The sequence below is a fragment of the Herpailurus yagouaroundi genome, unplaced genomic scaffold (genome assembly GCF_014898765.1).
Source record: "Herpailurus yagouaroundi ecotype Mexico unplaced genomic scaffold, PumYag 214, whole genome shotgun sequence".
Lineage (NCBI taxonomy): Eukaryota > Metazoa > Chordata > Mammalia > Carnivora > Felidae > Herpailurus > Herpailurus yagouaroundi.
Genome location: NW_024412445.1, coordinates 5,288,425 through 5,309,266, shown reverse-complemented (window position 1 = coordinate 5,309,266; position 20,842 = coordinate 5,288,425). Strand labels below are relative to the sequence as shown.

Sequence of the window (20,842 nt, the reverse complement as noted above, 5' to 3'; positions counted from 1 at the left end):
ATTAGAAGTCCTGAGTCTAGACAGGGTGGAGTGAACAGAAGCGGTTATAGCAGCAGCGTTGTGAAACGCCTGGTCCCGAATGTCACGCTTGCGGGATGCCAGACGGGGCCGTGCGTGCTTCAGAGGTCACCACGGGTAGATAGCTGGCAGATAGTTTTTCACAAGCTTTAACAAACCTCCAGGACACGTGCTTGCACTTCCCTTGCCCTGGGGGTATCAGAGAGAGCCAGCCATGGACAAGAGGGGCGCCTGGGTGGCTCGGTTGGTCGAGCGGCTGGCTTTGGCTCAGGTCGTGATCTTGCGGTTCGTGGGAGCCCCCCATCAGGCTCACTGCTGTCCGCATGGAGCCCGCTTCGGATCCTCTGCCTGCCTTTCTCTTGGCCCTCCCTCGCTTGCGCTTGCTCTCTCAAAAATAAATACTTTTTAAAAATTAAAAAAAAAAAAAAGTTTATGGACAAGAAAATCTGAGTCTCAAAAATTTTCTCAAGGAAGGGAATGATAGTAAACTTGGCAGAACAGAATAGGATTTGAGTCCGAGTGCGGATAATACTGGGCTTTTGCCCAGTGGGTTTCCTTTACATATTTATTTTACTTAACTCTGTTTTAAGTAAGCTCTCCGCCCAACGTGGGGCTTGAACTCACGACCCTGAGATCAAGAGTCATATGTTCTACTGACTAGCCAGCCAGGCGCCCTGCTAAATACTTATTTTAAATACAGAGATCCTGTCATTCAGATAAAAGCTCCCCCACAAGCTCCTTTTATTTATTCTTTATGTTTTTAGAGAGGGAGAGTGTGTGCAAACAGGGGAGAGGGCAGAGAGGAAGAGAGAGAGTCTCCAGGCTCAGCACCCGGCCCGACACGGGGCTCCATCCCAGGACCCTGGGATCACGACCTGAGCCGAAATCAAGAGTCTGACCCTCAACCAACGGAGCCACCCAGTCGTCCCCCACCAGCTCCTTTTATAAAACCTGAGAGCAGAGTTGTCCAGAGGCTCTCAGCCATCCATTCATTCGTTCCCACAAACACTGGCTCCGGGGCCTTCCGCGCACCAAGGAGCTGTCAGGAGCTGGGGAAACGGGCAACAATCGCTGCCCCCATGGGTTCCACATTGTAACGGGAGCGACGATAAGTAAATAAGTAGAACAAAACTACTGGGACCCAGTTTTACAGGAGGTAAACTGAGGCAGAGAAGACTCCAGAGGCACGTCCAAGCTCACGCGGCAGAAGCAGGACTCGAACCCGGACAGCGTGTGGGCTGACCTCCCCGCTGCACAGCCCCTGGTGTGCAGTACACCCCGGGCACCGGTTCTGGGGGGGGAGTGTTGGCCGGGGGGAGCGGGGAGAGGTGCCAGGGGAGAGCTTGGCTTCTATCTTGTTACACATTTGAAATCAGAGTGTTGGTTCTCTAAGTCTCTGCCTGCACTAACGCTTACGTGATCAGGTTAAGCAGACCCTAGGAGGGGTAAGGATTTAAAACACCTATGTGTCGGGGCACGTGGGTGACTCAGTCGATGAAGCGTCTGACTCCGGCTCAGGTCATGATCTCATGATCTGTGGGTTCGAGCCCCACTTCGGGCTCTATGGTGACAGCTCAGTGCCTGGAGCCTGCTTCCGATTCTGTGTCTCCCTCTTTCTCTTCCCTGCCCCCCAAAAGATAAATAAGCATTAAAAAAAAAGTCTGTGCCCTTTAGCCTGCCAGTCCCCCCATATACACCCAGCAGGCAGGGCTGCTTTGTGAAAGCTCCTAAGTAGCATTGTGGCTTGCGTTTATTTTCGGTGTAGATCTCTGCCACGGAGTACTGCGTTCCCTGGTCACAGCCTCTGTGACCATTTATCTCACACGGCCTTTTGGTGGTGACCTGTGAAGGGTTCGAAGAAACCTAAGCCCCTTCTTGGCAGCCGGTGACATACTTCTCACGATGGCAGAGACCCTGTTAGAAAGTGGGGGAGGGGGACAGTAAAGTGACCCCCAAATGGAGAAGGTGCTTTGACACCGGGAAACAAAGCAGGTGTCTCCATACAGCTTACGCAGAGGTTTGTGTTTTGTTTTTAATATTTAACCTTTTTTAAAAAGTTTATTCATTTCTTTTGAGAAAGAGAGCATGCGTGCACGGGAGGGGCAGAGAGAGGCAGGGGGAGAGAGAGAATCCCAAACAGGTTCTGCACTGTCAGCACAGAGTCCCAGGTGGGGCTCGAACTCAGGACCCGTGAGATCATGAGCTGAGCCGAAATCAAGAGTCGGACGCTTAACTGACTGAGTCCCCCAGGCACTCCTCTACACAGTGTTATTCAGGGGACCTTCCTGGTAGGAGATCAGGTGGAGGCCAATCCACAGCTGCTGCATAGTTACTCTCTGCAAAATCCAGACCTTACGCCACAGCTTTTATAGAGCGAGGGACGCACAGAGTAGGGGCGCCGTTGTGAGATCAGGGCGCTTGCACGCACCTAATCGGCAGCTACCCTTTAATGAGACCTTGCAGCCCCAGCTGAGCATCAGGAAGGGGAAAGATTGTGGCATCCCTTGGGGCGCCTGGGTGGCGCAGTCGGTTAAGCGTCCGACTTCAGCCAGGTCACGATCTCGCAGTCCAGGAGTTCGAGACCCGTGTCGGGCTCTGGGCTGATGGCTCAGAGCCTGGAGCCTGTTTCCGATTCTGTGTCTCCCTCTCTCTCTGCCCCTCCCCCGTTCATGCTCTGTCTCTCTCTGTCCCAAAAATAAATAAACCTTGAAAAAACAAAAAAGAAAAAAAATTTAAGATTGTGGCATCCCTGACAGATTCATGGGGGGCCAAAGTGAGCCTTCCCCTGTCCCAGCCTCCCTGAGGTCTCCAAGGGCCCTGGAACTGGCTGCGAGAGAGGTCATGTGAGCAGACATGACCCACCGGAGGGCCGGAGAGGGGGCTCAGTGCGGTTCAGAGCTACAGAGAGATTCCTCCAGGAGATATGTACTTCTGGCCTGTGCCTTCCTCTGTTCAGCACCTACAAGCTCGTTCCGAAGACAGGTTCCGTTTCAAAGGAGGCTGATTCACACTGCGGTCTGGTCAGGAGTGTTAAACGAGTCCAGCTGGTAAGGGTTCTTAGGGGTTTCAGAAGTCTGTCGTTTCCTTTGTGATTAAGAAAACAAACCTTTGTGGGGCGCCTGGGTGGCTCAGTCGCTTGAGCGTCCAACTTCGGTTCGGGTCATGATCTCGCAGTTTGTGGGTTCGAGCCCTGCGTCGGGCTCTGTGCTGACAGCTCAGGGCCTGGAGCCTGGTTCGGATTCTGTGTCTCCCTCTCTCTGCCCCTCCCCTGCTCGTGCTGTCTCTCTCTCTTTCTCTCTCTCAAAACTAAATAAACATCAAAAAGAAAAAAGAAAAGAAACCTTTGCAGCAGGAATGTGTCAATGGAGTGTCTCCCACCACAGGGAATATACGGGCTTTCGACTGAAAGTGAGTGTTTTGCTCAGGCCATTCAAGCCCAGCAGTGGACGTGATACTACAGGCTCGGATGGGCGGTGTGGCACTTGGTTTTCAGGTCGGAGCACTCCTACACTGAGAAGTGACCTCGCACCGATGAGAGTTTCTCTTTGTCCCCTTCCCCGCAGGGCTGCCTGACCACGCCCAACTCCCCGGCGGTGAATCCGCGTTCCATGACGTTGGGTCCATCCCTGTCACTTGGCAACATCTCAGGGGTGTCTGTGAAGTCGGACATGAAGAAGCGTCGGGCCCCTCCGCCCCCGACGCTGCCCGGCCTGGGGCCACCAGTGCAGGACAAGGCCTCGGAAAAGGTAGGCGGAGGGCGGCTCCGGGGAGTGGTGGATCCGCTAAAAGGACCGGCCGGCGACTTCTCTGAAGTTCCCTGTGTGCCCTACCTTCTGCAAATTTGTGGCTTTAGCGGGGAGAGTGTTTCGGTCGAATCTTTAAGCTTTATTTAGAAGTAAAAGTGAGGGGCGCCTGGGTGACTCAGTCGGTTGGGTGTCTGACTCTTGATTTCCGCTCAGGTCATGATCTCACAGTGTGTGAGATCGAGCCCCACGTCGGGCTCTGAGCTGAGTGGGGAACCTGCTTGAGAGTCTCTCTCTCCCTCTCTCTCTGTCCCTACCCTGCTCATGCTCACTCTCTCTCTCTCTCAAACATTTTAAAAAAGTAGAAGATGAGATGCCACGCTCCTTCACGTGTGGAAGGTAGGACACCTCCTGTGCTCTCAGGCGTTCAAGGCCTGTGCTTGTTATTTGCATTTATTGTGTCTGCAGCGTTAAAAGTTTGGGCGTCGTCATGATCGCTAAGTGAGAAAATAGCGTGGTTCGGAGCACTGAAAGAAATCTGGAGTTTGTACGGGACAGGGCTGGTAGGTCGTAAAATATAGATGCCCCAAGTAATTCAGATGCGCAGGAGAGGAGGGAGGGCCTTTCACACTAAGTCGCTTTCCACGTGATGGGACGTTTGCAGAGACCGTGTACGTAGGAAGCCACGGGTGCGAAGTTTATCATCAGAGCAGCGTCATGCCTTTGCAAGGGGTTGTCACTACGTGTGGACCAGAAAGAGCCTTTGTCCTTAGCAGCTGGGGTCTGCACTGGGCTTCTGTCCTCCCGCGAGTCTGCCGCGGCGTGAAGCGCGATTGGAAATCCCAGGCCCTCCGTTCTCAGGGGCCGGGACGCTCCTTGACCGAGCAGCTCCTGTTCTCGAAGCTCGGGATGATGCACGGCGAAACTGATGCACAGGTTTCATCTTCTAAATGCATCCGTCCTCATTCAGGTGGGGGGCAGCAGGGACAGCACACGGTGTGGCCGGGATGGGACCGGACTTTGGAATCTCCTAGAAGCTGTGTTCTCCAAGGCTGACCGGCCGCGCCCACAGCTGGGCCTGCTCTACATGCATTCCAAGACGCCGGGCCACAGTAAGGATGCATTAGTGCTCACCAAGCGGGGAAGGTTCCCAGTGGCTGGCACCCCAGCTCCCTGGGGGACGGGGACACCACGCTGCAAACAGGGACTTTACAGAACACACGTTAATTCTCTCACAGGGGCTTCATTTCCTGACTCTTTCCTTCTGCCTTAGCGTCCCCGGCCTGTCCGTGCTTCGTGGAGGCGGAAAACTTCACACTGCTGCTACTCTGGGTTTGAACCCTTTTTTATTTTTTTATTTTTTTGCTTATTCATAAGATGGCTTTTCCTTAAAATAAACTAGAATCTAAGTCTGTACCTCCCAGATGGGACGGTCGGCCTGGGGTCCTGGTTAGAAGTTGCCTAAGTGGCTCTCTGGAGCAGTAGTCTTCTCAGATTCCTTCTTGCCTGGTTGTCTGTCCATCAGTCTTCATAAATCTAAATAAATCGTCCTCCGTCCTCACAGGTGTGAACTTCATCCCCAGGTCTCAGAGACCACCCCATTCCCATCGACAGACCTTTCCATCCATGCCTTAGCAATCTGTGGGAAAACCCTGACACAACACGTTTTAGAAGAAAATATTTTGATTGTTTGTGTTTCTTAAGCATTTTCTTTTTTTCTTTTTCATGTTTATTTTGAGAGAGCAAGAGAGACAGGGAGTGAGCGGGTGAGGAGCAGAGAGGGAGGGAGACACAGGATCCGAAGCAGGCTCCAGGCTCCAAGCCATCAGCACAGAGCCCGACGCAGGGCTTGAACCCGCGAACCACGAGATCGTGACCTGAGCCGAGGTCGGACACTGAACCGACAGAGTCATCCAGGCGCCCCTAGCATTTTCTAATGCTCCTAAGCTCTTCTGAGTTCTCCGGGATGTTTTAGCTGTCTTTTGTTACCAAGAGCGTTAGGTACAAATGCACCCCATTTGGTCGTACACTTGCGGGACTAAATGTGCAAATTGAACCCAAAGTTTCTTCCTGTGCTTGTGTGGTGAAATGTAAACCTTTTCTGGGGTTTAGGATCTGAACTTTTTCATAACCCACAGACCATACTTCTAGCATTTAGTACTTTTCAGCCCCTCCCTCTGGGGACATCAGTTTGCTTCTGATTGGGAGGGATGTTAGCACCGAAAACCACAAGTTCCAGCATCGTTATTACTTGAGGGCTGTTTGCAATGAGAATTGCGTTTCCTGGCGTTCTCGAAGGTTGATGCTGAACCCGATCAGCATCTTAAAAGTTCCTTCCGTCCGGAGAAGAGGCGTTCTCAGCTTTTAACATGCTTCTCCAGAGTGGATAAAGTCTGCCCGAGTGGAAAAATGCATCGTAAATAGAGAATCGGGAATTCTGAGTGAAAAATAAATAGTTCTCTATACCCTGAAAAATGGACAGAGTTCCCTCTGAGGCAGTAAAAGCTTCTTACTAAAATCTGTTTTATTTGGCACAGAATGAGCGCAGAAATTGGCTCACAGAAATGCTCTCCTTTTTTAAGCATATGAGTGGCATATGGATTAGATTTAAGTATTTGCTGGGACCATATTTTTCCTTTTTAAATGAAAGGTATTTTGTTATTTACTAATTTCTGGGAAAGGAACCCAAAAGTGTATTGTCATCGTTGTCGGGTAAGAACGTCAGTTCCTTTTTCACCAACTTCCTTCCAGATAAAGATAAGATGTTTGTTTGGAAAACCTTAGTTGTTCCTAACACCGATGTCCTGAATGGAAAGGAAAGGCTTATTTTCAAGGACATGACTAGTTTGGGGAAAGGGGAATGCCTACATTTTCTTATTTTAGAAGAAAATATTTTATCTTTTTCTCTTATCATCTGGTCCGAAAAATTCAGGGTTCCCTTATTCAGGTCGTAGAAGGGGAATCATGTCAGACGAGTGTCGGTTCAGGGGACGCATTGTCCCCCAAATGCTATCTTTGTATCAGTGTTTGTTACCTGTTTTTATACTCACCACGCGATCGCCAGTATTTGTTTTTTCTAAAATACTTTCCGGAGAGACTTTCCCGGAGGGGGTAGGTAGAGCCAGTGGAAGAAATTAATGGTGTCCTTGAGCAAGCCTGTTAGCAGAGAAATTGGCAAGACGGGTCGAGAGACGTGTTATCTTTCCAGAGGAGACCGAATCTCTGTGCCAGACTTTCATCCCTCTTCCCGGTACCTCGAATGTAGTTCTAATTAAGTGGAACATTCAGACAGGAATGATATATATGTGAGGGCACCATACGCTGAGTCAGTAGTTTTTGAACTTAAGCGAGCATCAGAATCACCCCCAAAGGGCTTGTTAGAACACATTTTGCTTGGCTCCACCCTGAGGGTTTCTGATTCAGTAGGTCTGGGGCAGGGCCTGGGAATTTGTGTCCCAGCAAGTTCCCAGGCAAACCCCACTTTGAGAACCACCGTGCCGCAGAAACTCCGCTGCCCCGATCGGTGTAAATATCTCGAACGGGTCTGGAGAGCTCTTCCCGCAGAAGAGTTTCCCTGGAGATGAATGGATCTGTGCTCTGCAATAACGTCTGGGCACAGTTTGCCATAGCGTTAGCTGAGGCCTAACGTTGGATGTTAAGATAAATAAATAGTTCTTGCTTCTTCTTGCCGGGACCCAGGGTGTGTTTGTGTGAAGGACAGAGGGATTGCCTGTCCCAGGTAGGATTTTTCTTCCCGTTTTACCTTTGAGATTCCCCAGGGTCATCACTCCACTCTGCTGTGTGCTGAGACGACCTCACGCCTTGTCCTTGGCCCCGATCAAGGGCAGAGTTCTTGCTTGCTGCGCCTACCTGGGGGTCAGAGCCCCCTTTGTATGCCAGGTCTGAGTATCTATCCCCAAGGAGGGTGGTCTCTTGTCTCTTGCACACATGTGCCCCCCTCTGGGCTGTGGATCAGCGCAGATCTCAGATGACGCGTGGGGCCGCGGACACAAGTGCCTGCGTGGGCACCCCCTCCACTCACTCTCTGGTCCTCAGTTTCCTCCTCTGCAAAATGGGAACAGCCAAGGCAGCCTTCCCGGGTACATGATGTAGAGGCCAGACCACGGGCCATGCAGCTGCCTCCTGGGGTTAACATCCCAGCTCTGTCCGCCCTGGTCCTGTGGCCTTGGTGAGTCCCGCAGCAACTACCTCGCCATCCCCCTAGGTGTGCAGACAGCACTAGAGCCCTTGTGAGAGCCAGGCATCGGGAATGGAAGAGCCGGAGGCAGGGAGGACCGGCCAGTGGGAACGGTGGCTCTGTGCCCTGGCCAGGCTCCTGCGTTAACCAAGTGGCAGATTAAACTTAAAACTCAAACTGGTGGGTGCAGGGGCAGGGGGCCGCCTGGGTGGTTCAATTGGTTAAGTGTCCGGCTCGTGGTTTGGGCTCAGGTCATGATGTCACGGGTTTGTGGGTTCGAGCCCCACATCGGGCTCCGTGCTGACAGTGTGGAGCCTGCTCGGGGTTCTCATTCTCTCTCTCCCTCTGTCTGCCTATCTCTCTGCCCCTCCCCTGCTCGTGCTCTGTCTCTCTCAAAATAAATAAATCAACTTAAAAAAAAATCAAACTCTGTGTTGCCGTAAACACCAAAGGCGACGTGAAATAAGACCACACCCTCGTGCTGGCTTTGCCCCCACGTCAGGCACAAACTGTGAATACACCTCGTTCACAGGTCCACATTTTCAGAGTTTATTGGGGGGCCGTTGCTCATCCTTTTAAGTCTTTGGAGCCCCTCTTTGAGAGGAACAAGAATAGAATACTGTCCCGTGATCTGTGCTTACGTGACTCAGTTTACCCATTCAAGATGGAAAGAATCCCATAAATCAAACCTGCCGATATCTGCCTCTTAGAACGCTCTGCGGGTCATGGACAGGCATATTTCGATTTTGTCTGTCAGTTGATTAAAAACAACTTGTGGGAGTTTTCTAGAAAATGCTGTGTGGTCTCATTTGAGTTCTCCTTTTCCACAAATGCAGAAGAAACGGCTCTTCCCTAATTTTTTCAGTTGGCACATGGTTCTTTTACGCCCGCTTTTATGCCGAAGACAACTCTGAATCCTTTTTTATCATAAGGACAAGGAATTCAAAAAGTATTTTAGTTATCCAGGCTCTCTTTTGTCCTGTAGCACTTGAATTATGGCATTCATCGTGGAAAGCGTTCAACACCAGACAATTCCAGTATGACAGCCACATGTCTACACCATCTCAAGTTTGTTGCATTGGGACTAAAACCACTGGTGGGGACGGCCGTTAAAATGAGAGATCGGGAGGGGCGCCTGGGTGGCTCAGTCGGCTGAGCGGCTGACCTCGGCTCAGGTCACGATCTCGCGGTTCACGAGTTCGGGCCCCGCGTCGGGCTCTGTGCTGACAGCTCGGAGCCTGGAGCCTGCTTCAGATTCTGTGTCTCCCTCTCATTAAAAAAAAAAAAAAAAAAAAAATTTAATGAGAGATGAGGAGGCTGGTGTTATAATCAGTTATTAGTATAACCCAAAAAAGATTTTTCCATGAAAAATGGCTTACGAGTTCAATAAATACGTCCACACCCTGCACTTAAGAGTATGAATTGACCCTCATTCCTTGGATATCTCAGTGCAGCGTTTTGTACTGTGTGAATAATTCGGGCAATCTGTACACGTTAGAAATCAGGGGAAAGTGTTACTATTTGAGATTCCGTATGAAAATCAGGTACCTAGAATGTTACAAGACGTTGTAACCCTTTGCTGACCGCACCCCCAACGACACACTTCATCCAGAACTGAAGTGTGCATCTGACCATCGCCAAACTCACAGTCCGTTTCTGTGGTGGTGGGTCAGATCGTTCCGGAATGTTCCTGACCTCCCTCTGCTTCCCGGTCCATAGCAGAGAGAAGGCCCCAGCGATGTAGCCTCAGGAACCCTTGTTGGGGGGGCGTCCTCGCCGAGCAGGGTCACGGACCAGAGTGGGCTCCAAGCGTATTCTCCTCTCTGCTGTTAGGACTGACGGTTGCTGCTTATTAAATCGAACGTCCGCAAGGGTGTTGAGGTAAATGGAAGCCCTGTTCCCGCAGGGCCATTTCCACTGTCCCCCTGGAGTGGGGACTCCTCCGAGTTCCCTGTCACCTGCCTCTTGCTGGTTGTTAACTTGTTTCTGGCAAAGTGGATGATGCCTGGAGACTTTTAAAAAATTATTCTTCGTGGGGCACCTGGGTTGAGTTTCGGACTCTTGATCTCAGCTCCTGTCATGATGTTCCAGTTCATGAGATCAAGCCCCATGTTGGGCTCTGTCCTGACAGTGTGGAGACTGCTTAGGATTCTCTCCCTCCCTCTCTCTCTGCCCCTCCCCTGCACATACGCCTGTGTACCCATGCTCTCTCTCTCTCTCTCTCAAACTAGATACACATTTAAAAAAATTATTCTTCATACTAATCAAAGACCTTTGATGACCTCCAGCACGTGGGTGGTGCTCACATGAGCGATGGCTCAGCCTTGGCCTCCTGGAGCGCTGTGCCGGCCAGAAAGGATTCAGAGTAGAGAAGAGTGGTCCCTTCGATACGCCCCGTGTGCCAGGGACCCAGGAGGGGAGGGGCCCCACCTGGACTGATCCCCCGTATAAGATGAGGGGGAAGGTCTATAGACCCACGTCTGTCCCTCACGTGCCACACCCCCTGTCCAAGAGCCCTGATCCCGAAGGCAGCCACCTCTCCCATACCCATCTTAGCACCCTGGTCCAGGGGCTCCCACCCACCTGGGATGACCCACATTGCGGTAGTGGCCTCTTCTTGGGCCCCTGCATCCGCTCCTGCCCTCCTGCCCCTCTACACCACTGCTAGAGCAACACTGGTCCAAACACAAGTGGGGGCCCGTCTCCCCTTTGCATCATCACCCTGGGGCATGACCCGAGTTCTTACCTCCGCCCGCAGCCTCTAGCTCTGGGCTCAGCGCTTCCCCTGTGCCCTCACCGCCCCTCCCAGAGGAGTCCACGACTTGTCCTCGCCGCAGGGCCCCGTCACATTCTCCCCTCACCCGCACCCTGCTTGGAGGCCACTTCGCCGGCCAGGCCTCCCTCACCCCTCCACCCGCCGGTCACAGTCTACGCCATTTCCCGTTCTCAACTGTGTTTCTTCCAGTGTCTAACCCGTAAGCCCAGAGGCAGGGGACTTAGTGTCTCTGCTCCCTGCCGTGTCTCCGGGGTCTGATGCCGTGCCACTGTATCAGCAAGCATGAACAAGTATGTTCATTCACTTTGTATTTCCGTGATTCACTCACCAGGCGTGGAAAGATGTGTCCCCTCGAAGTGAAAGACACTGGTTGCAATATGTATGCGAAGAACTAACGAATGCCCTGCTCGCAGAGCCTACTTTAGAAAGGGCGACAACTTGGCCATAAGCCTGCAGAGTTCGCTCGTCACTATGGGAAAAGATGGTCGGTGAGCCCCCCCACCAGGGCAGCCTTCTGCCATATCCCAGAGCTAGAAGTGACCGTATGGTGGGGGTGCAGGAACCGTGCGCGGAGACAGTCATGCCGCCACGTAAATTGTGGACTCACTCCTCACGGCCATCCTGGCCAGCTTGCTCGTCACGATGGCCCTTTGTCAGTTGAGTTGAGGAAACCGAGCTGGTCCAGGCCTCGCTGCAGGTCAGAGACCGCGTAGGCAAGGGCTCTCACCGGCTGCACGTCCTGCACTGTGTGTGGCCCTTCTTGGGAAGACCGGGCCCCGTCCCCCCACCTGCAGAGGCAGCGCGGATGAGGTGGACGCACTTGGAGGGGGCCGCGTTCCCTCTGTGACTTGGTAAGAGGCAAACAGACCTTGGAGAGGAAGGCGTGTACGCATTGAGCTGGGGAGTCCTGTGGCCTGGGGACCCGTCCCAGGGTTTGGATATACGTCCCGTTACAAACCGCGAGTAGGTACCAGGCTTTCTCTCTGGTGTGGCTGGAGGCTTTCCACCTCCCTACTGTTGACTGCCCTCCACACTGGAATGTTCTAGAATACCACAGGAGGGCCCCACTTCTTTCCCATGCTGCACTGCCTGTCCCTCCTCTGTGTAGGGCTGCAGACTAGTAACTCAGAGCATCCCCCCCACCCCACCCTGGGCCATTCAGGGCATCCCCGTGGCCCCTTAACCCTCCACGTTACCCTGAAGGAAGCCCCTCCCTCCCTGCCTCCCTCCCTCCTCCCACCAGCTGAGCCCTCTCCTTGCGCAGACAGGAAGGGACTTTGCCCTGGAAGGTTCCCCCCCATGGCAGGCCTTTCTTTCTGGCTTCTGTGTGTGTGCCCCTGAGCCTGTTTTTTTCTTTTTTTTTTTTTTAATATTTTTTAAAGATTTTGTAAAATTTATTTGTCTTGAGGGAGGGAGAGAGAGAGCATGAACAGGGGAGGGGCAGAGAGAGAGGGAGAGAGACAGAATCCCAAGTAGGCTCTACACTGTCAGCGCTGAGCCCAACCTGAGGCTTGAACTCACAAACTGTGAGATTATGACCTGAGGGTGAAACCAAGACCCCACCCAGACGCCCCTGTCTCTGAGCCTGTTGTGAACATTTCTTTATGAAATTCAGACGTCTTACTACTCAAACCAGAGATGCACCAAGCACCCCTCCCCCACAAAATGCCCCCCCCCCCTCCCCCCCCCCCACCCCGTACCAAAGCAGGTGCAACAGGTGATTTCCCATGGAAAGAAGAAGCACTTTCCCAACCACATCATCTTCTCCCCCCTAAAGGGCAAAACTTCCGTGATTTATTCCCTGCTGTTACGGTTTCTTTGGGGATAAAAACGGAGCCGTTCTCTGAGGCACATCATCCTGTGCGTTTGGGTTCTGGACAGCAGTCTGACTGGCTTGGGGGTTGGGCATTCGCCTCTCCGTGGGCACGATGAGCCACGCCCCGGCATCGTGACTTGGAATGCATTTTACGGCATTCGTGGTTTTAAAGTCCACCCGCATCGTGGGGACCGCTCGGCCTTAGCTCTCCTCAGGGAGCCCCTTAGCAGAGGTCAGTAACTGCCACTACATGGGAGACTGCTGGTGACAAGTTCAGGATCCACCATCCCTATCCCCACGACCTTGTGGACCCAGCGTATACTTGGCCATCCATTTGGCTGAATCCCCGCGGGGAACGGTGTCTCGATCTCCGGAGCGTCCCAGCCCCACGCACAAGGCCTGGCACCCAGTGGCCCGTGAGTGAGCATTTTATAAACAAAAGAGCGAGGGCTCAGTGGGAGAAGAGCCAAGGAGAGCATGGCCTCATCTTCGGGGGTGATAAATGAGTCGTCGTCTCTCTGGGAGGTCTCTGGGGACACACACACGGGGAGATGGACCTGTGTGTTGACTTACACGGTATGCCATCCAGCTGGAGGCTTGGGTGCACGGGGCAGCTAGACAGGAGGCCTTCCGAGATCCGCAGTGATCTTCAGTGAGATGATATTCAGGGGTAGGAGGGTTTCGGCGTCTCCAGTGGCCCCTAGATCCATCACTCCTGTGCTCCCTGCACTGTAGACCCTGGACACGCGTAACCCCAGACCCGGGTCCCATTGAGGCCCCTCGGTGGGCCCCAATCCAAGGCTGACCCTGGGGCCCCTAGATTTCTGGGGCAAGAATGGAGGTGGGGGTGGGGACCTCGCTAAATGGTTGCACCCGAGGAAAAGGCACAGCTATTTTGGAGGTGCTGGCAGAGTTTACGGCAGCCTTAGCCTAAATTCACAGAAGTGTGACGAGGGGGCAAGGTAGCAATGGCCCCATACTGCTCAACCGGAGTGACTATGTCTCAACATCATATTTTAAGAGAAAAAAAAATCTTTTTCTAAACGCCAAAAGAACATTGTAGAAACTGAAGAGTCTGGGGCTTACCGGCCCTTATTAACACAATAGCAGAAATTGGAATATTTAAGCCAAGAAACGTAAAGCCTCACGGGATGTGACAAGTCCCTGTCCTGGGCTGGGGCTGTGTCCGCAGGACAGGCCGGGGGACCGGCACGTGGGAATTCCAGAATCGTTCGTGTTCGTGGAATGTGGGAAAGAACCTTCCGTCTGGCAGAGTTGAGGTGCCCGAGTGACAATTATGAGGAAACCCCACGTGGCAGTTAGATGCCGTGTCGGCTTATGCTGGCCTGTAGCAAGTCAGGACTCCGTCTGGTCCCGCTCTTGTGGGGACTCCTGTCTCCTTTTCATAGATGACGAGCATGCGGAGAGTGAGTCACGGCAGTGAGGAAAACCAAAAGCTAGAACACTTTCTGGGGGAAAGCCTTCGTAGAATCCATAGTAGTTCAAACTTTCCAGGCACACTGCCCACCTACCAGCTAAGTCAAAGGGTAACCAGTTAGCTAGGCTGCCTTGATGAAATACCACAGACTTGGGGGGCTTGAACAACAGAAGCTGATTTATTACAGTTCCAAGGCTGTTAGTCCAAGGTCAGGGTTCTGCTGAGGCCTGTCTCGGCTTATAGACAGACGGCCGTCTCCGGGCCACATCCTCACTCTATGCATGTCCTTGCTGCCTCTTCTTCTTCTGGAAGGAATGTGGGAATCGCCTTAATGGCCTCATCTTAACATAATCACCTCTTTAAGAACCCTCTCTTCACATACAGTCCTGCATAGTCTAAGGTACTGGGGTTAGGGTTTCAATATACGTATTTGTGGTTGGTGGCGGGGAGGGAACCAAACTTAGCCCATAACAAAGGGAAGCTGAGTTTCTGTTTATGTGCCCTCAGTTTTCTTGGCCATAAGGAATTCAAGGGCAGGTAAGATTCGGTGCTTTAATTTTTTTTTTAATGTTTTATTTATTTTTGAGACAGGGAGAGACAGAGCATGAACAGGGGAGGGTCAGAGAGAGGGAGACACAGAATCTGAAACAGGCTTCAGGCTCTGAGCTGACAGCACAGAGCCCGACGCGGGGCTCAAACTCACGGACCACGAGATCGTGACCTGAGCCGAAGTCGGCCGCTTAACCGACTGAGCCACCCAGGCGCCCTGGATTTGGTGCTTTAAAGGCTCTCAGTATTTCATTGGAGCAGACATCTTATGTCCCCAGATACCAGAGAACAGCCCTTGTCTGGGTAGATGATGGCACGTGGGTCCAATCCATGGGAAATTCCCACTTGCGACACTGCTTTTTTAAAATTGTTTATTTTTGAGAGAGAGAGAGAGAGAGAGAGAGAGCAAGTGGGGGAGGAGCAGAGAGAGATGGACAAAGAATCCGAAGCAGGCTCTGAGCTGACAGCACAGAGCCCGACGCAGGGCTCGAACTCACAAACCTTGAGATCGTGACCTGAGCAGAAGTCGGCCGCTTGACCGATGGAGCCACCCAGGCACCCCCGCACCCCTGCTTTTCATGATTCCCCCCCTAATTCCCATGCCGGGGACCGGAGACTAGACAGGGTGAAGACATCACTTCCAGACTCTTTCCCAGCAGGTGACATGCAGATCAGGGATGAAGCCCTACCCAAGAAAGACTATCCACCCTGGCTGGTAGTGTTTCAACTGTAAAAGCAGCTGGGGATGGGGGCCGTTGTGCGTGGCCCATCGTGTGCGCCAGTATTCTCACCAGCAAAAGGATTTACAGGACAGCTGGGCAGAGAAGGCACACTGTCCGTCTCCAGCCACCTGGTCCCAAGGTCAGCATTAAGACAGTTATAATGACCCAGCAATGGCCCGGTTCTTGCTGTGTTTCAGCTACGGTGCTAAGACCTCAGGTGCGTCATCTTCTTTCACTTAATCTTCGCGATATCGTCATGAAGTGGGGACTCTTGTGATCTTCATTGTACCAGTGAGGACGCCAAGGTTTACCAAGGTGACGTGAGATCACAGGGACGTACCAGTAAGAGGCAGAAGTCCGGCCTGCCAGAGACATCTCTCCGGCAGGAGGTTCTCCTGCGTGGGCACTGAACGGGATCAGAGGGAAACATGGCGGCCATCAGGTGGCTTGAGCGCGAGACGTGCGGGCTTGCGTCCTGGCCCTGAGCCCTCTGCGGGAGATGCGGTGGGTCAGGTCTCAGCAGGTGCTGGTGTATCATGCCAGTGCTGCCACCGTCATCTCTTGTGACATAGAGATTCTCAAACGGATAGAACGTTTGAAACGAAAAAGCACGCTCATTTACTCACCGTTGACAGGGAAGCCATGTGTTTGCTAGCGGAGAATGAAAACCCCAACATTAAACACAACTCTAGGGGCGCCTGGGTGGCTCAGTCTGTTGGGTGTCTGACTCTTGATCCGGGCTCAGGTCACGATCTTGCAGTTTGTGAGTTCGAGCCCTGCGTCAGAGGCTGCTTGGGACTGTCTCTGCCCCTCCCCTTCTTGTACTCTTCTCTCGCTCACTTGCTCAAAATAAATAAATACACCTGAAAAAAAAAAAAAAAAAAACAGTGCTAAAGATCTCCTTGGAGGACATACTCATGCTCCATCGTGCACAGCCAATCCCTGGATTTTTCCAACCGAGCGAATTCAGGATTCCGAGCCATGGAGCTCTTTCTCAGCAGCCTCGTCTGCTTCTCATGGGGGTGATCCTGCAGTGAGAACATCTGGCAGAACTGGGACGGAATCAGTTCCCCTCCACCTGTGCCCTTTATCAAGGAAATTAAGCAAAAGTGGCAGATGACTCATGAGGAATGCTAGCCTGTTGTTCTCTAGGGGGAATAACCCAAACCAGGGGTTTCCCAGTGCCAAACATACGTAAGCGTGACTCGTCCGAAACCCATTTCCACTCACACTGGGGGCGCCTGGGTGGCTCAGTCGGTTGAGCGTCCGACTTCGGCTCAGGTCATGTTCTTGCAGTTCGGGGGTTCGAGCCCCGCGTCGGGCTCTTGTGCTGACAGCTCGGAGCCCGGAGCCTGCTTCGGACTCCGGGTCTCCCTCCCTCGCTCTCTGCCCCTCCCCCGCTCTCTGCCCCTCCCCCGCTCACACTCTGTCTTCCTCTCTCTCAAAAATAAATAAAAATTTTTAAACTCATACCAAAAGAAACGTATTCCCGTGCATCTCCTGCAGGCAGTGCCGAGGCTTGGACCTCTTATCCTACCAGTGCAGCCCGATGGTGGATCATCTGCTCACTTTTTGAGACACCGCCTCTAGTGTTTGGCTCGACCCAGTTTGCAAAGATCTGTTTCTCTGCTCATACCGTGTGTTATGGGGCTTCAAAAGCCTTGACAGGAATGAAGGATAAAAGAAGCAGGACCGTGAAGGTTCTTTCAGACCCAGTCCAACTTGATCTATTTTCGAGTCAATGCTTGAAACAATAACTGCGCATTTACCCTTCAAACGTTCCAGAGACAAAGCATACCTGCCCGTTAGTAAGTCGACGAAACTGGCCCAGAACTAAATAGTGGATTTGTACGAATTCCCTTTGACCCACACAGCCACCTAGAGGTTTTGTTCAGATCCTAAAATACGCAGAAGCAAATAACAAAAGGTATCATGGTGCAGAACAGTTTTTTCTTGTTGTTTAAACGTTGGGGGACGTGTGAATGCGAGGGGGGTGCCTCTCGTGTTTGGGATGTTTCCTTCTCCCCTGAGGAGGCAGAGGTGAGGCTCTGTATTGTGCTCAGAGGAAGTATCATTCCTTCGTCAAAACAAACACCCGTGTGAACCTGTCGCGCCCCATCCCCGTCACAGAGCCTGCGAAAACAGAGCCACACAGGAACTTCCTTGGGTGGAGAGGGCAGGGCCATGGATCAGGAGAGTTTGCAGAGAAAGGAAGTGGGAGCTATTTTAGTTGGTTCACATCTCCCCTTGGTTACGGGTCCTTTCCCGCCCCCGACACTTGCAGCCACAGAGGCGAGCTTATTTGAAGAAGATTAAAGTCTTCTGTATTTTTAGCCGTCATTCAAGCGTGACATTTATGGAGGCCTCGGCGACAGAATCAAAATGAAAAGGGAGCTTGGCTGCTTTCCTACCCGTTGACGTTTTGGTGACACAAAGGAAATTAAAAGCTGGGCTTTATATTATAGAGTCACACGGTTTAAATAGCCGCTGTTCAAGTATGTTGTTCTTAGCCTTCAGCATCGTCATTTTGGCCACTTGGGTTCCTCCTGTCGACCACGTTAACAAGTCTGCGTGTTCCCTGCGACGACACGTAGAATGTGGTCAAATCATGATTTCATTGTTTTCCTTACTGTTGCATTTTGCTTCTTTGTATCAGAATACTTTTAGGGCTCTTTCTGATCACCTTGGTAACCAAAAATCAGAAACAGTGGGTTTTAGAAGTCCAATCCATATTTTATTTTTTTGTTTTACTATTGGTTTGAGAGGGTGTGGGGGGCAGAGAGAAAGGAGATGGAGAATTTACCATATTTCCTCTTTACTTCCTCCCATACGCTAAGCTCCCCAAAACAGGACTCCAGCAACAAATCTGAAAGCATGTGACCTATCTTTGCTGAAGGAATAAGCAACCAGGCAGACATCTCGTATTTCAGTGAGATACAGTCTTCAGGAGGCTGTGAGGTCTTTCTTTTTTATTACTTTGTTTTGTTTTTAAAATTTTTTAGGCTTATTTATTTATTTTGAGAGACAGAGAGCATGGGGGGGGGGAGGCAAAGAGAGAGGAAGAAAGAGAATCCCAAGCAGTCTCCACATTGTCAGCAAAGAGCCCAACGCGGGCTCGAACTCACGAACCGTAAGATCGTGGCCTGAGCCGAAACCAAGAGTCGGACACTTAACCAACTGAGCCATCCAGGTGCCCCTGTAATGTCTTTCTCATCCATTTGCTGTCTCTACAACCTTGGACGACTCACTCAAAAGGACTTGCCGTTCAACTTTCCGGGGTTCTGTTTCCTCACAAGCAAAATAAGAATAATACCCAGGGCGCCTGGGTGGCTCAGTCGGTTAAGCATCCAACTTTGGCTCAGGTCGTGATCTTGAAGTTCATGGGTTCGAGCCCCGCATCAGGCTCTGTGCTGACAGCTCAGAGCCTGGAGCCTGCTTCGGATTCTGTGTCTCCCTCTGTCTCTGCTCCTCCCCCGCTCATGCTCTATCTCTGTCTCTAAAAAATAAATAAACGTTAAAAAATGTTTATTTAAATAAGAATAATGCCCATGGCTGTCTGCATAACCAAGGTTGTTTGGAAGGGCCAATGTGTGACCACGTCTTGGTGGCAGTGCTTACAGAATTAGCAAGAATCTTCAAGGATTGAAAGCCCCGTGTAGATGAGTATTGTTTTTAAGTGAATAATCTTACCATGGGAATACTGTCACCATTGCCCCGTTTATGTGGGCAGCTGCATGGGTTTACTGCAAAGACATTAGTTCAACAGACAGTTGGCTTATGTTTGAGATACAAGATCTTATTTTTTTCCCCTTATAAACTTTACTTACTTTCCAGTTTCCGTATTAACACCGAGAGGCTTAAGGCCCAGTTTCTAAATTTAAAGGTGAAAGGACCTTGCAGATCAGGAACACAGCTTAGCTCTCTTCTTCGTTTACTTTATAAACAAGGGCCCAAGGTTAATGGACTGGCCCGCACGAGCCAGCTGGTAAGTTATGGTTTCTCAAAAAGAACTTGGTTCTCAGGTTGAAGCTTTACGACTGTTACTCATGAAACTGATACTTCTGTTAGCATTGAGCTAGTTTCTGATATGAACTATTAGAAACTGTGTTATCGTACACATCATTAGGATTACAACAGATTCTGGAATACAGAACCTAGCTAACTACTGTGTAACTTCAGAGAGGTAAGAAAATCACCAGGGAAGCTTGATTTATAACCAAACTGAGACCATCTCTCTTTGCCAGATAATACCCCTCTGATTTTGATCGGTGTGTTTTAATGTTTTGATTTTCCTGAATTAACGTGTGTCATTTGTGGGACTTTTTGACATAGTGTAATCTCTATGGCCTTTAAATATAAATAGGGAGATAAAGATACCTGGGTGACTTGGTTGGTTAAGTGTCCAACTCTGGATTTCAGCTCAGGTCATGATGTCACCTTTTGTGGGATTGAGCCCTGCATTCAGGCTCCATGCTGACAGTGCCGAGGCCGCTTGGGATTCTCTCTCTCTCTCCCTCTCTCTCTGCTCCTCCCGTGCTCGCTCGCTTTCTCTCTCTCTCAAAATAGACAAACTTCAAATATATATGTATGTGTAACGTGTATCTATATACATATATAGAAATAAAAAGCTTTCCGGCAACTCTGAGACTTTGAAAACTAAGATCATGTTGGGGAGTCGTGAGTTGCAGAATTTGCTGAGGCGTCTGGCGTGATTCCGGGAAGATTAGAAAGCAACGATTTGCAGATGTCCTGCTTCTTCATTGCTCCTTGTCTGTGGCTGGATCCAGACTGTTCGACCAGCGGGGAGCATATCTCTGCTTGTCGGGAGGTATGCGGTATACCTGGAGGATGTACGCTTCGCCTGGATTTGAATCAGAGGTGGCACCCACCTAACTGTTGTAACCCTGGAGAAGTTATTTCACCTCCAAAGTCCCCACATGACAAGACTGTAAGATATGCTTTTGGCCCTGGTGGCCGGCATACCCTGATGTGGCCCCCAGTGACTCACACCCTTGTATGACCCCCTCTCTTTGGGTGTATTAGGGCCTGTAACCTGCTTCTGCCCCCGTGGAATAGGGGATGCCACTGACTTGATTAGGCTCCATTATATGATAAAGGTGATGGGATGTCACTCCCTTGATTACGTCTCATTACGTAAGGGTCCATCTTAGCAGGCCAGAGAGAGAGAGAGAGAGATTTCTGTGCTGACCTCAAACAAGCCAGCACTCATGACATGAACTTTCTTGGGAAAAGACCATGTGGCAGGGAAATGCAGGTGGCCTCTCACACCTGAAGATGACCCATAGTCAGAAGCCAGGGCTCTCAGACAGCTTCAAGGGCAGACACCCTCCCAACAATCTCCGTGAGCTTGCACACGGGCATTCCAGATGGGCATACAGCCTGGATAAGACCCTCGTGAGGGTCTATAACCTCGTGAGACCCTGAGTAGATGACCCACCTTAGCCATGCTTGGACTGCTGACCATTAAAAAATGTGGCATAGCAAATACGTGTCTGTACTTATACTACTAAGTTTCTGTTAATGGGTTAGGGGGCAGGAGAAAATTAGTATATATTTAGGAG

General features: G+C 51.2%; 1 protein-coding gene across 1 annotated transcript in view; it reads left to right on the top strand.

Annotated features, from left to right (window-relative positions):
* Positions 1 to 20,842, top strand: part of COBL (cordon-bleu WH2 repeat protein) — a gene marked incomplete at its 3' end in the record, with an annotated part of 182,830 nt that overhangs the window by 74,774 nt on the left and 87,214 nt on the right. The window contains exon 8 of the mRNA XM_040455085.1: positions 3,582 to 3,764. Within this exon, the coding sequence (XP_040311019.1) occupies positions 3,582 to 3,764 (183 nt within the window). The remainder of the gene's footprint in view (positions 1 to 3,581; positions 3,765 to 20,842) is intronic.